Source organism: Passer montanus, unplaced genomic scaffold (genome assembly GCF_014805655.1).
Source record: "Passer montanus isolate IOZ18808 unplaced genomic scaffold, ASM1480565v1 scaffold10, whole genome shotgun sequence".
Classification (NCBI taxonomy): domain Eukaryota; kingdom Metazoa; phylum Chordata; class Aves; order Passeriformes; family Passeridae; genus Passer; species Passer montanus.
In genome coordinates, this window is record NW_024356505.1 from 30,890,437 (window position 1) to 30,908,503 (window position 18,067).

An 18,067-nucleotide genomic window follows, 5' to 3' on the forward strand; every position below is an offset into this window, starting at 1 on the left:
CTGACCTTCCAATGATGATCAAACCAGACAGTTATTCCAATCAATGTCATTGCTGCAGAAAATATGTTTCATTTTTTTGCAACACTGACATTAAGAAACTAAGGCATGGTTTTAAATCAAATCACTTTTGCAATTCTACTTGGCTAGAGAGCATAGCCTGTTATACTCATCTAAAATATCAAAAATATTTCTGCAACAGTTTTGGTGAGTTACATTGATTAGAAGGATGTGGTGGGTTTGTTTTTTGTAAATTACTGATGTGGTTTTCATCCCAATGTCATTGATAGGAGGTAATAAAACTCAGTGTAGGTATTATTAATTATTTGTCTTTATCATCACTAACAGAACACATTGAACTTACATAGGAAAGAATAATAAATAGTCCCAATGTACTAAATAAAGTAATAAGGTTAATTTCTTTCCTGCTGTCAGTAAATTCATGTTAGCAGTCTCTCGTCAGCTTGACATCAATTAATGATTTTAATTCCAGACTCTTGTCACAGTACTCACCACCCTTTCGTCTAATTAAAATGGATGATGCATGATGAAGGGAAAACACAAGACTTCTGTTCTTGTTGTAACATTTCTATTCATTAGTATACTTTTACAACAAAGGGCTTGTGCCTTTAATGGTACTAGAGAAGGATGAAGAGAAGTTTATTACATGTTAGAGATAAAGACCCATATACCCTTAGGAAAATACAATACAGGAAGCATTTTATGGAATAACCAAATCCTTTGGGGTGGGGGGGGGAGAAAATCAGTCCTATTTTAACTATTAATGAACAGGCAGAATGTTTCCCTCTAAATTAGGACAAATAACGCGTGAACGACACCCACTCTACTCGCAGCTTTGTTTACATCCGCACTAAAAAAAGTGCTGTCAGACTGAGCTCCGAAAGTAACAGCAAATCTGCCAGGGCAGGACAGACGCCTGGCCCGCCTCCCCGGGCAGCGCCTCAGCGCCGTCAGCATCGGCCCTTCCGCGGCCGCCCACAGCCGTCCCCGGCCGCCCAAAGCCATCCCGGCTGTCCAAAGGCATCCCCCGCCGCCCAGAGCCATCCCCGGCGCTCAGCACGGCTGTCCCCAGCTGACACCGGCGCCGGGCGATGCCGGGCACGGAGCGGTCCCGGCGGGCCGGGCCGGGCCGGGCCTGCAGCGCCGAGCCCGCAGCTCCCCCTGCCGCTGCCCGGGCACCTCCCGCGCCGGGAACTGGCGGCACTTGGGGCACAGCGACGGCAGAGCCGTGTAAATGTAGCTCCCTTTGTAACCCAGAGGAACAAAAGGTCGCGTTTTCCGAATGAGAAAGGGGGGAAGGCAGCACGGCAGGAGGTTTCTGGTCCAGACGGGAGCTATTCTCATGCGCGTACCCATGGCTTGCCGCGTTAACTCCTCAGCAAGCACGGCACAGCGATCGCACAGCTGCTGCCACAGAGCAGAGCGAGCCCCCGGCTCCACAGGCCCCCATCTGACCGCTCTATCGCCCTCCCAGCATCTCCGAGGCCTCTGTCACAGCACTTCCACCAGCACGACGCTTTAATTCTCTCCCAAAAGGTTTCTCCTTATCTCCTCAAGACTGATCCTCCCAACACAGGTGTTTAAGCACTTGATTTTGCATCCGTTTCAGTGGAAGTTGAGGAAGAATACAATACTAAGATTAAAACACTTTTATGGTAACACAGAGATTTATAGAACATTAGTAAAGCTCTTAAACCAGTGTATTAACCAAACAGAGAGAATATCCTCTAGACTTTGCTTCCAAGAGGAGAAGTGCCTCTAGAGGCGGATTACAGCATAAGCACTGTTTGCCCACAGATGGATCACCAACCCTGAATCATGAGATTACATGAGAATTGCAACTTTCATCTTTTAAGCATTATCCAGCAGTGAAGCATGCTGGATTCAGATGAATTTCTTAAAAACTTCACAAAGAGGTACGTTTCGTTCATTCCTCTGTTATCTGCTACTCGAGTACAAAGAGTAAAGTTGCTCAGGTCAGGGAGAAGTTTCTTTGCTAAAGGAAGTCCAAGGCTGAAGATCGCTGGCATGTATGGCCTGGCCATGTGTGCCAAGAACTGCACATGCAGTTCTTGGCACACATGCTAAAGAAGGGAAGACCACAGGCAAAGGTTTTGGATTTGCTGACAATATATTTTGCAATGAACACAAAGCTGAAATGGAAAGAAAAAGAATGAGGAAAAAAAAAAGAAAAAAAAAGGAAGCACAAAACAACAAAAAAATGAAATTGAAGGAAAAATGCAAGTGTATGGAAGAGGGAGAAACAAAGATATCAGAACCTGCTGTTTGGAGGGATGTCTCTCTCCAGCAAAGACCATCAATAACAACCAGAAGACAAAAGCAATAGGTTTTTTGAGCAAATCTGTCTTCATCTCTCCTAAGAAAGAGAGTACACCAAAGGGCCTTGAAGAATTCAGAAAACATTTCAGGGCAATCGGGTTGCAGGATCTCAATGGACACACTGGCTAAAGATTGAGCAAACCTACTCTGGGAGGCCCTCAAAGACCAGATGTAGAGGATTTCTAGATTGGAAAGATCTGTGGGATTCCAGAGGTTTAGATGCAGCAGCACAGCACAAGGTGACCACCCATATGAACTGATTCCTTTTGGTCACTGACAAAAGTTTCAAAATCTCCTTTTAAGTCTATCCAACATTGCAATGTCTGTGTAAAACATTTGGAAGAATCTCTAAAAGCTCACGATATTCCACACATCTCCAGTCTGCAAAATCCAAGAGGTCTTAGGAAGATGTGCAAACCACAGGTGCATCAGGAGACTCTGGAGTTGATAAAAGACCTCTATAACAAAAGCACAAAGACCCAGGGCTGTTTTCTCAGCCCATCCATGTGAATGTAGCATCTCAGTGGTACCCAGTTTGAGCAGTCCAGTGATAGACAGACAAGATGACCACACAGCAAAGAGGGGCTCCAAATTAGCATATATGTAAAACAGCTGTGATCTGGCACAGGACCAGAGCTAACTGAATTTGGTTCTTATTCAGCCTCCTCAAGACTGCAGTATAGACTCTTTCTTAGGAGACTCAAGGCCACAGTCAGAAAGCTTATTATTGCCCAGTCTTACCTCAAGTTTTTGACTGGTGCCACTGCTGGGGAGAGCCCTTTCTAACAGCACAGCAGAGCCCAGCCAGATTTTAAGATCAGTGCTTGGCAGATACTCAAGGATAATGCAAGCAGACTTCTTTTTGTGCAGTAAACCAGTGTTAAAGCAGAATGACAAGGGGCAATGTTCTATGGCCTTGCATGAACTATTGTTCCAACATTTGGAGGATTTACAAATAGCAAGTATTTTACAGAATTTTTGGAATGACTAGTGGGTGGTCTCATCAAGTACACCCCTAATTGTTCCAGTATCCCTTGTCATTGAAAGCTGACTGTATTTTCAACTAGATAATTTCTTTTTTCATTCAAAATTACTTTAAGATTGTCAGTAAACATGCACCATATACGTATGTATCCAACATATATAAAATGTAGCTTAAGAGATACACTCCTTAATCAAAGAATAACAGAATCAAGAAATTATTATTAATAATATATTTATGAAAGGGCATTTTATTAATTTCATCATGGTAAACTGAAACACATTAATTTTCTTATTTGTCTCATAATCCACATGAATGCTAAGTTTCAAAGAAAATACTATTGTAAGCACAATACTATTAAAATTAATAATTCCATAAAATTGTGGGCATGATTGATTTTTTAATGGACTGTTCACTTGTTCTCTGACCCCTCTAAGGATTTTTGCTCCTAGCCTCTCATACATAGTAAATTCATTAAATCCAACCTATTTCCCCAAAGCATTGCATCATTTTAGAGGTACATAGTATCAAATACCAAGTAAACTAGAACAAGTGAATTGCACTGCTAAAAAAATTGAGAAGACAAAAACCCACAGAAAATAAAGTTAAAATAGCAGCCATTATGAGCCAACACTGACAGTAATATTTTACTCTGTCTCCTAGTAAACATTTTGAGGGATTGTTCAGTTAATTTGCAAGAGTACTCTTCATTAACAGCATGTATCTAACATCATTATTTTACAGGATCAAAAGGAAACTCTGCAATCTAACTGCAAAAACATTCAGTCTCTATGGACCAAATCAACATCTGATTTTTTTAGAAACATAAGGAAGCACCTCACACATTTGGTTGCTATTTTATTATCTTTTATTAGTTGTACATGCGACTGCCCCAAAGAAGTTGCATTCTCTTAGAGACATAACACAAAGGAAAGCAAATACACAGGGAAAGAGAATAATGGGAGGATAAGGACCCGTGTTACTGTAACATCAAGCTGTTATGAAGTTCTGGCACATGCATTTTCTGCAGTTTCAGTGAACATATAAAATTGGTTTTATGACACATGAGGAGTGAGATTCCAGGAAAGATTCAAATTGGTTAGCATAACTTGATGGACAGGGATTAGGATTTGCTCCATGCATTGGGGGCTATACAAATAATTTCATAATTCTACCTTGGTACCCAGCGTGACTATTGCAACCTCTCTTACATCATCACATGGACAGTCTATACTCTGACCATTCTTACTGAGAGAGACAGAGAGACACAGAGAGACAGAGAGAGAGAATGAAGAGAGAGAAAACGTTACTAACCCAGGCGTCAAGTCTTTCTTCTTTTTATAAATGTATACAGCTGATGTTCTGGGGACCTAATGTTCCTAAGAAACCCTAAGGGCCAGCTGGGGCTCAGCAGTGTGTGAAGCCAGGGCACAGTGTGGTGCTTGTCTGGCCAACCATCCCCTGCCCTGAGCTGGGCAGAGCAACCAAGGCAGCTTTCCATGGCTCTGCACCCCTGGCATGAGCTCTGTGGCTGCTCCATCCATGAGAAGGGAAGTTGGCTGCACAAACACCCTCCTCACTTATTGCCTTCAATTCCAGCCTTCCTCTTTACCATTTAATCTGAAAGCACTTTACTTTTAAAAACAGCAACAAATTTAACGACCCTGCCTCAATTTGTTAAAAAAGAAAAAATAAATACCAATCAGACTAGCAAAAAAACATCTAGGCACTGTAATTCAGCCACCTTCTACAATCAGAATGGATGGACAAAGACAATAAATTTTTACATCAATTTATGATAGTATATCTGCTAAAGAGTAAAAAATTTCCCATGATGTAATCTAAACAGATGGTCATAAATGATAAAGTTTCTGGAGTTTAACAAGTTAAGCCAATAAACACACACTCCCAACCCTGTCTTTACTGTAAATCACTCAACCCTAAAAGAACTGAAAGACACCATTTTAGGTTTAACTGAGGAGTCTGCACAAGAGTTACAGGGGCTCTCTATTATACACTGGCTCTAATATTCTCTATTGAACTGTTAATGATGAAGCCACCATTCATGAACTTTTGCTCTTATTTGCAGAAGACCAAGGTGCATAGAGATGATTGTTAAAGAGATCATTATGTTTAATTAGTGTCCTCTATAAGGACAAAAAAATTTCCCTCCAGAGTTTCTTAATCAATCTTAAATTTATGGTGAGCTATAGCATGATTTTTAGATAAATAATTCTAATGCGTAGTTCACTTTCACTGCTAAATGTGTCTGAATATATTTACCATTCAGCAATCAAACTTTGTAAAGTCTGTCCCCTTACTGGATTGATGTCTACTCAAAGAGGTTCTCTCTCAACTCACATCTCCAAGCATAAGTTAAGTGATAACACACACTTTTCAAGATTTTGACTAAGTTGATCTGAGAGACAGCAGAGTCAGGCCCCAAATATCTAGGACTACAAGAGATAGGATGAAAAGTAGACTGGAAATATTGAGAAGAGCATATGACATATATATGATATAGGTTTTTTTATGTTAATGGAAGCTGACAAGGAAAAATAGAGGTGCTCACCACTCATTTTTATAATTAGCAGTTTAATATATATATCATTCCATAAACAGACTGCATGGCACATAAATAAACTGAACTCCAGTGACAAATATACTGGTAAGCATAATTTTATGTTTCTCCTAAATTTATCAATGAAAAATCTAGATATGCAAAACTCTGAAGAAAAATACAAAACATACTTCATTCTATATAAATATTTGTTTTCTGAAAATGTCAATAAAATCATTTATATAATATATAGAGAAAGCATTTCATTTTATTACTTCAGTCTCCTCAATAAGAAAGGGAGCTCTGTGTCTATAAAAGATGCTTAACACAGCCAAAGGAGCTGTTCATCCTGATGTCCAAAATAAATCCAGTTTTGTCTTGTTATTTAAAGTATATAAACATATCAACATGTGAAAAATTTCATCAGTGAAAATTGTACTTCAGTTATTTAATTTAAAAAACAAACTCTCTCTATCAAGGTTTAAGCAAATACTGAAGTCTACCTCTCCTGTTCTTGCTTCATTCGTATTCTCTCCTCTTCTGAAGTAAGAGCTTCCTGCACTTTTATTTTACCAGTTTTCTCACTCTTGTCATCTTTGCGATGTTTGCCAAACCTGTTAATAACACACAAAAAAAGAATCTAACTTGTGACATGAACAAAACTGTATTTTCCTTCTTCCATGACAAAGAGAGTTCTCCAAGGACTGCTGGGAAACCAGGAAGGAAAAGTGCAAAGACCTCAGAATCTCAATTTTTAGTATTTTCAGGCTGCTTCCAGGTTGTTGGGGTTTTTTTTGCATACTTTTAAAAATTTTTATTTTAATTTCACTCCTCTTAAAAGTTTATAGAATTCCTCACTGAAGAACACAACAAACAAAAAAATAATAATTGGACCACATTTCTCCTTTATGCCAGGATTTTGGGGCCGCTTGCTATTCTTAGACAGTCAAACCATGTTTTAGAACAGCATCTCTGCCAAAGGACACAGCCCAGGTTTGCATTAAGCAAAGGCTTCCCCACTTTGGAGAGGAGAGAGGGAGCTGCAGGTCTGACAGCTCCCAGGGCAGCACCAGCCCCCACACCTCACAAGGGCCATTTCACCCCACAGAGGACATCATTCAAAACTGTCAATTTATTCTTTTTCAGCACCAGGGGTTCTTATTTAAACTTTATTACTCATTACTGCTTCCCCAGGGGTGTTCCAGTGTGGGAGGGTGAATGGAGGGATGGAGCTGTCTGGGCTGCCCTAGACAGAGGCAGGTGCTGCCAACACAGGGTTTGCCCTCTTCACATCTCCTCCTCCCCTTTAAAGGCTACATTTCAAATTTATTGAGTTTCTTCCATATTTGCACATTCCACTGTTTTCTTTAAACTTTCAGGGAGTGAAAAATTTGGCATTTGAGACACTCAGTTATTGTTATGACAAAATTATTCTTAATTCTCTGTTCTGGAAGGAGTGACTTTTGCATAGAGTGAATCAAGCAAACACTTTACTAAAGGCTACATTTCAAATTTATTTATTTATTTCTTCCATATTTGCACATTCCACTCTTTTCTTTAAACTTTCAGGGAGTGAAGAATTTGGCATTTCAGACACTCAGTTATTATTATGACAAAATTATTCTTAATTTTCTATTCTGGAAGGAGTGACTTTTGCATAGAGTGAATCAAGCAAACACTTTAATATAATCCTTAAATAAATCTAAACTTTAGATGAAAAGTTTCTATTCAAGGCAGAAGGGCTAACACGTATCTGTTAAACAGTTTATATCCCAATTAAATGTGGCATCATTTATCACACCAAAAGCAGCAAGAATTTTACTTTTTTTTATACCAAACACTGATCTGAGAGCTGACTGACACTGTGGCACTTCACACTCAGGTTCACATCAAAAATGAAATTAAAGCACTGAGACTTGCAATCAAACATGTCTAGCAATAGTGCCAACAGGACACCAAAAATGCTGATGAACAGTGAAATAAACCACAGAGCTCTTAAAGCTTCCTTCTGACCTGTTAAGGTAACATCTTTAAAATATTTAGAGTTCACCAGGCACTTGTAATATTTTGATATTTATAATATTTTGATATTTATAGTATTTTGATTCTAGGACAAAGCCATTGTGTGGGTTGAAGATACACCACACAGCAACCCTGCAGAATGATTAATTTCTGACCATTCAATCAAGAGATATTATTTATTTATATTGTGTAATCATGTTTACGGCTCTTAGGGCAGCTCTTTAAAACCAAAACACAAAAATACAGCATAGGAGCATGTACATAGGCTTTAAACTGTCTTCCCATTCTCCAGAGATTGCTCATTTCCAAAGTCATTCAGGCATCTGAAAACTAAAACTGTTTATTAAGAACCACCTGAAAGGGGATAGGCAGAGGACATGATGAGGTTAAGAAATGCAAAATAGAGTCTAAAGTTAAAGTCTCTGATTTTATAATGCTATATGTGAAACTTAAATTCAAAACACCAACATATATCTTTTAAAACATCCACCTATTTATTAGAGAGTAATCAAACCATTATACAAAACATTTACATATATGACACAGATTCAAATCAAGTTCTGGATGTTGTACACCAGACAAAAGAGATTGTTTAATTTAAAATAGCCCTAAAACCTTAGCCCAGAGAGGAGTTTTGGCAGAAAAACAGTGGAACTGAGCCACTCTGCCCTGATACACAGAGAGTGCCTGAGGTGGCAGCATGGGTCTGACCAGCAGAACACGCAGAGCTGTGAGGAGACAAGCAACATATGTGTCACTCTAGCACAGCATCTCTGGGATGCTCACATTTGCTTCAGTCTCCTGTCCTTTCTCAACCCATTTAAAATGTCAGATAAAGCAAAGGAATCAAATTCTGGAGTACTCAGTTTATTTTTGAAAAAGAAATAGTTGTTTAAAAAAATACAGGGAGAAGAGCGGGAAAGAAAAAAATTGAATTAGTTATTGCCCATTAGGTTTTGGCAGCAAAACAGAATTTCTGCCACCATAAATCAATTCATTGCAAGTATGAACAGATATATAGTGAAATCAATACCTTATTAAAAAAATAAAGTACACAGGAAATTCCTAATAATCATTGTAAGCAATCTAGTAAATGTCTGGTCAGGCTGCATGATTGTGAGGAGAGCATTTCTAACGTTAGCATGTAATGCAAACCTAGCAGAATTCAATGGTTTGAATTTGCAGATCCAACCAGGCAGGTCCAGAGCACACAGAGCTCATGTGCATTCCCACAGAGGCAGAGGTGTGCACCACACATGGAGCACTTGGAGCAGCACCAGGGCTCAGTTTGCTTTGAGTCATGAGCAAGTTGTGGCAACAGCCCTTCTTCTCTTTCAGGATTTTCTTCCAGTCATCCAGGAATTAATGTTCCTTCTGCCCCTGAGGATCATCCTGATAAAAGTCTCTGGAAGACAGCTCTGGCTCTTTCCCAGGCATTTCAGAGGGTGGCCACACTGTTCCCACTCTGACCGGAGACTTCCCATCTCTGGCAAGCTCAGTGGTCATCCCAGCAGTGGACAGCCTGGCAGAGTATGAACCATGGTGGTCTTGCACAGGTGCCTTCTCTGGACTTTGTCACCCGCAGAAGTGATCTATCTGCCACAATCACCACTGCCTGTAACAAGTTCAGCAACATTAACCACACTGTCCCTACACTGAAACCTGGAAAAACAAACACCATCCTCCCCCTCCATGACTGTGGCTTCATGTTTCTAGTACAATGCACAGTTGTGTTGATTGTGGCTTAACAGTCACAAAGCTTTGAGAAGACATCATCTCAAGAAGATGCTGAGAGAGCCACCAAGCAATTGAGAAAGGTGCTGAAAAGAGCTGTGATGGAGATACATTTGTACACCTACACCCCCCACACCTCCTTTATTTCTGTAGGGGCAGTCAACACTCCCCACTACAAACATCATTCTAAGTCTTTGGTAAGATTACTCTTGCTAGCAGTAAATGTGTTTGTTATTTACTTCTATTAAAAGTGTTTGCTTCATGAAGTATGATTTATAGTCATAATGAAATCCACAGCCCAAATCAGCATCCTCTCCACCAAATTTATAGCAGACATTTAGAAATTATTTATTTAACAGTCATAATCAAGCGAAGTTTAACTACAGAAATGCAACATCCAGCAGTGCTAAGGCCCACCATTAAAACCAGCTGTTAAAACTTTCTCAGTTTTACTGTGGTGTGACTACACTGGTGTCAAGCTATTGAAAACCACCTGTCCTAATTTCTTCAGGTAAATGTTTCCTACTCATATAAATGATGTTTCCTATTCATGAACATTAACCTGAACAGGACACTTAGCAATAAGACTATTGAGACCACTGAAATTCAAGCAGTCTATGCAATATCCCTACAAAACACCAAAAACACATTCCACAGTTACTGTGCAGTGTCTCCACAGCCAGAGGTAAAGCCCTTTCTGCTGCTGTGTGGTGGCCCTTGTTTAGTTGTGTGAGTCAGAAGTATGTACATACCAGAATCACTCCTGTATGTACAACATCCCCAATTAAATGCATTGGATCAATGCAAAGGTCTGGCTTACCTATGTGAAAGTTTCACCTCCTTACAAAGGCAACTCCTCCAGACCGTGACTTGCCCCATGAGCATTATGTGTTTGACACCTTCCCTGCACACCAGGCTTTGCATTATTGTGAATCTTCCCTCTTTACTGCTCAGGTACTCAAAAGGAAGGAGAGATGGAATTAGGATGTATGTCCCATACATAACCCATGGCAAATTTGGAACCTTGCTACTTACAATACTATTTTTTCCATAATCCATATACTAATGGCCTGGCACACCCACATAATAAGCTCTCCCACTGAAGTGACTGCTCAGTCACTGGGAACAGCCTAAGACTGAAACTTGCAAAGTGCAGTCAAAGATATCTCCTTTGTAAAGCAGAAATCACCATCCATTTGTGCTGTGTCAGACAGACTCCAGACTTTCACAAGGCCTGGAGGACACAGCCAAGTGCTGTGATCCCAGCCCTGGCTGCTCTCTCCCGAGACACAGGAGCAGTTCTCTGCTGTGTGCAGCTGGTTACAGAGTGCCTCAAGCACTTGGTGATTTTCAGGCTCTTGTCTGAACCTGAGATGGTCTAATTCTCACTGCTGGGGGCTGGCTGCTGGGATACTTGTTGCAGCTCTTACAAATGCAAATGAAATGACAACTTTGCTTCTGATACAGACATGAAAACTCCATCGCTCAGCATGTGCACAGCAATGCTCCTTGCATTACTGAAAAGGAGGACAGTGCTTAAAAACAAAGGTAGAAACTACTGATTTTGGAATTAAAACCCAAAACTATGCAAAAAAGAAGCATCTGTGGCACTGATGTTCAGACAGTCTTAAGAATCTAATCCCAAGCTCTTTTTTTTTTGCTGGGTTTGGTACCAACTATTTGACTGGGAGCTATAAAAGCCCAGCCTAAATCACTGCACAAGAAAACCAATGCACAGACACAAGCCACTGCATGATGTGCACCGAAATTACACACACGGCCTCACCAAGCCACCATACTCATGAGGAAAACAGGTCTGTTCCAAGGCTTGAGCTACACCAGCTGCTCTGAAGCACCTGCAGCTACAGAAGCACAACACAGACCTGTGGGCACCACGTACCTCAATCTCAATTCTTAGGAGCAGAGCACAGATTATTATAACTCAGAGTAGAAAATAAAAGAGAAAAAAATGAAGTGTGCATTTTCCTCTAAAACACAAGTAATAAAAAAAAATTACCATTCTGTTGATAAATATCCTTTTACAGATATAGCTTAATATTTCATTGAGGACACGAACTGTATGGTTATAGAATAATCTCTCCATAATACTAACACTGTTTACTTCATGTAACAGCTTGTTTATTCAGAAGCTCTCTCATTTAAACCCTGTTATAAAAAGTATAGCTAAAAAGTAGTTTAATTTTATTTTGTAGCTGCACAAGCAAAGAAAAAGCTTCTATGACTATCTGAGATACAGGTTGTAAATTAAAAATACCCTGTCTGTCCAAGAGTGTGAGAAATTGATGAAAGAGAGCAGCTGAAATCTTGTTCACTCTAATTGCCAAGATACTCCAGAGTTCTACTTAATTTATATCTCCTTAATTCTCCTTTTACATGAAGGGTTGGAGAAAGTTTCAAGATAAGTGTAAATGCTCAAAGTGATATTCACAGATCCACAGACTTAATTCTTAAATTCAGCCAACAACAGGAATCACAGTAAGTGAAGAAATTAAAAATTGTAAGAGGACCTTCTTTTAAATGCATGATCTCTAGTACATCACAGCCAAGTCAGATCAGAGGAAAGGATCATCCTCAGACCCCATGATACTGGTTTTTCACATTATTATTAATAAAAAGATGAGAACACGGACCTGTATGCCGTAAGCTTGACCCTCAAATAGGAAATCTCATGAACTTTGGATAATCTAATCAAACTAAAATGAATGCCCAAACCTCTCTGTCAGCTGGCTCACTTTCAAGCTTACTTGCTTGAACGACTGCCACCAACTAGGAGGTGACCTAATCCAAAGTCTATCATGCTGAACAGAGAGGCACTGACTAACAAGTGCCTTCAGCGGCTTTGGGCCAGTGCTTCAGAGCAACTGAACAGTATGAGGCTTGACAGAGAAGACAGCTTAGCAGAACATTTAAAGAACAGGCTCAAGCTACAACATGATGCAATATATATATAAAAATATGTGAAATATACATAAAATACACATGTATACATAAAGAATATGTAAATGATTTTGCAGAAATATATATAAATACAGATAGGACAATTGAAGCAAGAAGGATACACAAGTAACAGCAGAAATTCCACATTTACAAGTTATCTCAAAAGTAGATTGAGTTTAAAATAATATGTATCAGCATCCCTGATACAACAAAATAATACACATGTAATCTGCTAAAAGGATTTTACTCTGATGCGTTACTGATGAGATCATTGTCGTCTGCCAAATCATCCACATATTTCATTAGAATAAAGAGCTACAGAAGAAACATGCATTAGTTGATTAATGAAAAAAACACAAAAATTGATTGAGACAAGTTCAGTAGCATTATGTTCCTTAATAGAAAAAAGACCATCATTAAAAATTAACAATTGGTAAGTGTCTTGAGCTATTTTGTCAGTGTTTTCTAGCTCCAAGGCATGCTCTTCTCCCCTTAGTAGCAAACACTATTCACACACACAGAGACACACATAACCTAAACACTGCTTGAACGATTTTGCAATGATTTTTTCACCCTGCTGTATCAGCAAAATCATAAGATTTATATTGCAACATTTTATTGGGACACACAAAACCATTATGTTGCTAAAAAAACCCCCAAAACAAAAATATAGCACACAAACAAAAGCCACCCTTTTTAGTGATGATCTGATGGTTTAGAAGCTTTGCATTCCAAGCAAAATTGTGCAAGTGCTATTTTTAAAAACACATTTTTAAGTGTAAACATTTATATATTGGCAATAGAAATAGCCTGTTATCACACATTACTAATCAAATTAGTAGATCCAATTCTACTTGTTGGGAGGGAGAGGAATGACTGCTGGAGTGACTCAGCAGCACCACTGTCCTGAGATGACACAAAAGCACTGATGTGCAAGCACCTTGATGCAGGAGCTTGTGAGCATAATTAAAACAGACATTGATAACTTCATTTTCCATGGATCTCCTTGCAGATGTTAAAACTGATAAAGCAGCAATCCTTCTGGTGCAACATCCAGAAGAGGACCCCTGTCAGGAGCATTCCTGAAGAACTCTACTGTCACAAACCAAAAAAAGCACGTTACAAAAGGTCATAGGTAACTCATGAAAATTAAGAATACTCTAAAAAGGTACACCTGTATGTCTTCAGGCCAGATTTTGCCTTCAAGCAATAAAGAAACTCACATGCTCAGCCACAAACACAGAAATTTAAAGCACAGGAACCAAAGTGGCTGCTACTGCAAAATATCAGCCCTTTGAAGTGCCCACCTCAGGCCTGAATACTGTAAAGCATGTGAAGGTCTTCTGTGTTCTATACACACATTTTCTCCCAGCAGCCTCCATATCATTTTCCAAACATTAAAAAACCATTTTTCAGCCCCATTCAAGGGGGTGTTCCAGTACATCTCACCAAGCTAAGTTTACTCAAAAAGAACAGAAAGGACGGCGCAATGCTTCACGTACAGCAGCACCGGTGATTCCCACAACAACCTCCTGGAAAGAAGTGCAAACAACATATGTGATCCATAACTGCTTCCAGCCAGTGAAACGTAATCTGCCTGGCTTTGTGAACCACTATCCCAACTTCGAAGAAAATGGGTATGATGCCAAACTACAGACATGTCATGAGGTTTCTTTCAATTATTTTCCTAAACAGTTTTGATAACATTTCCTGAAAGGCATGACACAACAGGCAGATTATTATTCACACCAAGTCACTCTCTTTTCACAACTTAAACATTTGTAATATTTACTTCCAGCATAAAATGGTGGAACTTTTAAAAACAGATTTCTTTTATGGAAAGACCATCTGTTTGCAAATTTCTAAACAGAAGATAATCTTCTTGCATTGCTACTCGTGATTGCCTGAAGCTAGCTGGAGCCATGGACAGCTCTAATAAATAAATAAATAAAGCACAAGAAATCAGAAAAAAACCATATCATTTTCCAAACATTAAAAAACCACTTTTCAGCCCCATTCAAGGGGGCGTTCCAGTACATCTCACCAAGCTAAGTTGACTCAAAAAGAACAGAAAGGACGGCGCAACGCTTCACGTACAGCAGCGCCGGTGATTCCCACAACAACCTCCTGGAAAGAAGTGCAAACAACATATGTGATCCATAACTGCTTCCAGCCAGTGAAACGTAATCTGCCTGGCTTTGTGAACCACTATCCCAACTTCGAAGAAAATGGGTATGATGCCAAACTACAGACATGTCATGAGGTTTCTTTCAATTATTTTCCTAAACAGTTTTGATAACATTTCCTGAAAGGCATGACACAACAGGCAGATTATTATTCACACCAAGTCACTCTCTTTTCACAACTTAAACATTTGTAATATTTACTTCCAGCATAAAATGGTGGAACTTTTAAAAACAGATTTCTTTTATGGAAAGACCATCTGTTTGCAAATTTCTAAACAGAAGATAATCTTCTTGCATTGCTACTCGTGATTGCCTGAAGCTAGCTGGAGCCATGGACAGCTCTAATAAATAAATAAATAAAGCACAAGAAATCAGAAAAAAAGCCCTAACTACTTTAAACTACTGTAGCTGAAAAGCAGGCTGAGAAGTTCAAAGGCAGTATCAGAAATTTGACAATGATACTATTGGAAAGAAGGCAGCAAGACAACAGAGATGTCCAAATCTACTCAGTAAGCAACATCACAACACAGTAAAAGTCATCATAAATAATTCATATTCATGGTGGTCAGACAAAACCTGTAAAACTGGGGATTGTGGTATCCCTGAAGGAGTCAGGAATATTAAAAAAAAATCTTCTGTTTAGGTACAATTTTGTTAACAGTCATCAGTGATGGAAGCAACCACAGAAGTAGTACATGACATTTTAATGGACATTTCGTAACAGTCTAAGCATTTTAAAGACCAAAATAATGGACATTTCATAACAGTCTAACCATTTTAAAGACCAAAACTCTTTAACGTAATGTACGTATTCAAAAAAGAGAGTAGCTACTGACCACAGTTACTTGCTCCAAGCTTAAATTTGATACATTGTGTGCTCCTTGTCACTGAAGAAAGTAGCTCATACATGTGACCCAACCAAGCTAATTCAGTATTTTTATATAATAGGTATTTTATAAATATGTAATCTCAATCAGCAATATATCCTTTTATACTGTGATTTAATGTACTTGGAAATTCTGCTGTCACCCCTCTCACACAGAATGTGCCCTTGAAGACTGCAGTGCCCTGTTCTAAAATGCAATACTGGGCAGTAAGATACTAAACAGTAATTGAAAGAATATAAATACAAATTACAAAAAAAAACAAAACAAGGCCTCACACACAGAGCAAAGAGCAGGCTCCTGAAAAAGCCTGAGTGGAGGCTGCAGTATGTTAACTCATAGACTGCATACACAAAAGCACACATACAACTCTCTGCTTTGCAACACATAATAGCATACATAGGGATGACAAAAAATTCCCAAATTCTCAGCAGCAACCACTGCCACTATCAACACATTCCTGACAATCTAAAGTACAATGTAGTCATTCTTCTATAACATAAGCAATTTTTCTATGAAGATGTAAAATCCTACATCCCAGTGCTACTGGGTGCCAGGCTCAGCCCCCCTCTCTGGCTCACACTGTGCCAAGCAGGCGACAGCACCTTACCCCAGCACTGCCCACAGCTGCCCTGCCGCCACGCAGCAAGGTGGGCAACCTCTGCTGCTGCCTCTGACACACTCCACAGAGGAGTTTAAAAATTGTGGACCCATTTAGGTAGGAACAGTACTACATTGTGTGCCTCTAATTACTGGTGTCCACTAAGGATCCTCAGAGACAGCGTTTAAACCATGGCTACTCAGCAACGCCTTCTCTCTACAACTATACTTCTAATTCCTGCTCTGTTCATTTTAATGCATTATTGTTTCCAAATACAATGCTTCAAATTGCAAATTATGTCTGGCTCAAGGGCTGATTATGAGAAACACTAGCACTTCTGCTTCTGTGTGAATAACTCTGATAATAATGAGTGATTGATTGAGCTCTAAGAAGTCCAAATGATGAGAAGGGTCAATTTGAACATTTTTATTAGCTTCTTTTGTTAAATCTAACACTTTTCCAGGCCAGAGACAAATACTGCATCTGGTTACCATGATTTTTTGCAGCCCTACAGAAGTACAATTTAGAAAATGGGTACTGGTCTAAAGGCAGACCTTATAAGAAATGCTAATGAAACATAAAAACCCACACATTTTACTGGCACTCAAGAGATGGCCAAAGAAAAAGAGAATAAAAAGAAAAAGTTGCAAGGGAAATTTGCTTCAAGACTTTCCTGCCAGAGGAGGGAAAAAAAATCTCTCAGTAATACTAAGAGGCATCACAGCTCCACTTTACAACCAAAATGGTTTGCTTAATAGGCCTGCCGTAGGTAAACATGAGCTACAACATGAAAATCACTAAAAGTGCTCACTAAGCACATGCAACAGCATAGAAATTAGGACAAAAATGTAATAAACAAGCTAGTAAGACCAGGAAATTGCAGTTACATTATTCCAAGAACTTAAGTCTTGCAGTCATGCAATTAAACTGTATAAAATCAAGCAAACGTTAACATAGACACACAAAAAGTTAATCAAACTAGCTGCAGTTCATCCAGAACCTTCAAAAGATTAAATTTTCCCTACAGATCTCATTATCTAGAAATGTTAATATGTGAGTCAGCACTTTTTCTGTCAGTTATGAGAGATCTTTGTTAATACACACCTCCTAGAAAATAACCTCTGCAGGGTAAATTGAGCAATAGGTGATGTCTGTATCTTTAGCCTCATTCACATATTTACAATTACAGAAGGTAGAGACACCACAGACAATTTCCAGAAGAAGACCATAGCCAACACTGTAGGACTTGTGGGACAAGTCTAAACAAAATATTCCTGATACCAGACAAGTGTGCAGCTGTCATTCTCTTCTCTACAATACCAAAATTCAATTCCTCTCACCGAGCCATAGCACCCAGTGCTGATGGCTGTGGGTTACAGTTTAGGGTGTCCTGCCTCATTCTGAGTTTCACAATGCCACTCAAGTCTCCTTGTGGCTAAAAAATAAAGTTTAATTCTATAACCAAATTAATAATGCCAACAGGACACCTTTACAAGGTATCCCAAAAAACAATTCATTTAAGTGCCCTTGAAGTCTTCAAGACCAGGTTGGATGGGATTTTGAGCAACCTGATCTAGTGGAAGATATTCCCACTCAGTTAGGGTTCTATTAGAACTAAACAGTCTTTAAGTTCCAACTTAAACCATTCTGTGATTCTATGAATCCACATTATCATAAAAAGCAGAGAGCATAAAATAACAGGCACATTATTTTGAAAGTTTGCTACAAAGATAGGGCTATGGCACAGGGACTTAGCCTGAACCAAGGCTCTAGGTAATAAAT

General features: G+C 39.2%; 1 protein-coding gene across 19 annotated transcripts in view; it reads right to left on the reverse strand.

Moving 5' to 3' along the window:
- Positions 1-18,067, reverse strand: part of PARD3 (par-3 family cell polarity regulator) — a 445,202-nt gene that overhangs the window by 109,921 nt on the left and 317,214 nt on the right. For 10 of the 19 annotated variants that reach the window (XM_039705901.1, XM_039705894.1, XM_039705885.1 and 7 more), the window contains one exon: positions 6,404-6,514. The exons of 4 other annotated variants lie outside the window; for them this stretch is intronic. In XM_039705901.1, coding sequence (XP_039561835.1) covers positions 6,404-6,514 — 111 coding nt within the window. Of the gene's footprint in view, positions 1-3,700; positions 4,589-6,403; positions 6,515-8,143; positions 9,538-18,067 lie in introns of those variants that run through there. 5 more of the 19 variants (XR_005627160.1, XM_039705917.1, XM_039705940.1 and 2 more) reach the window with 5 other exon arrangements.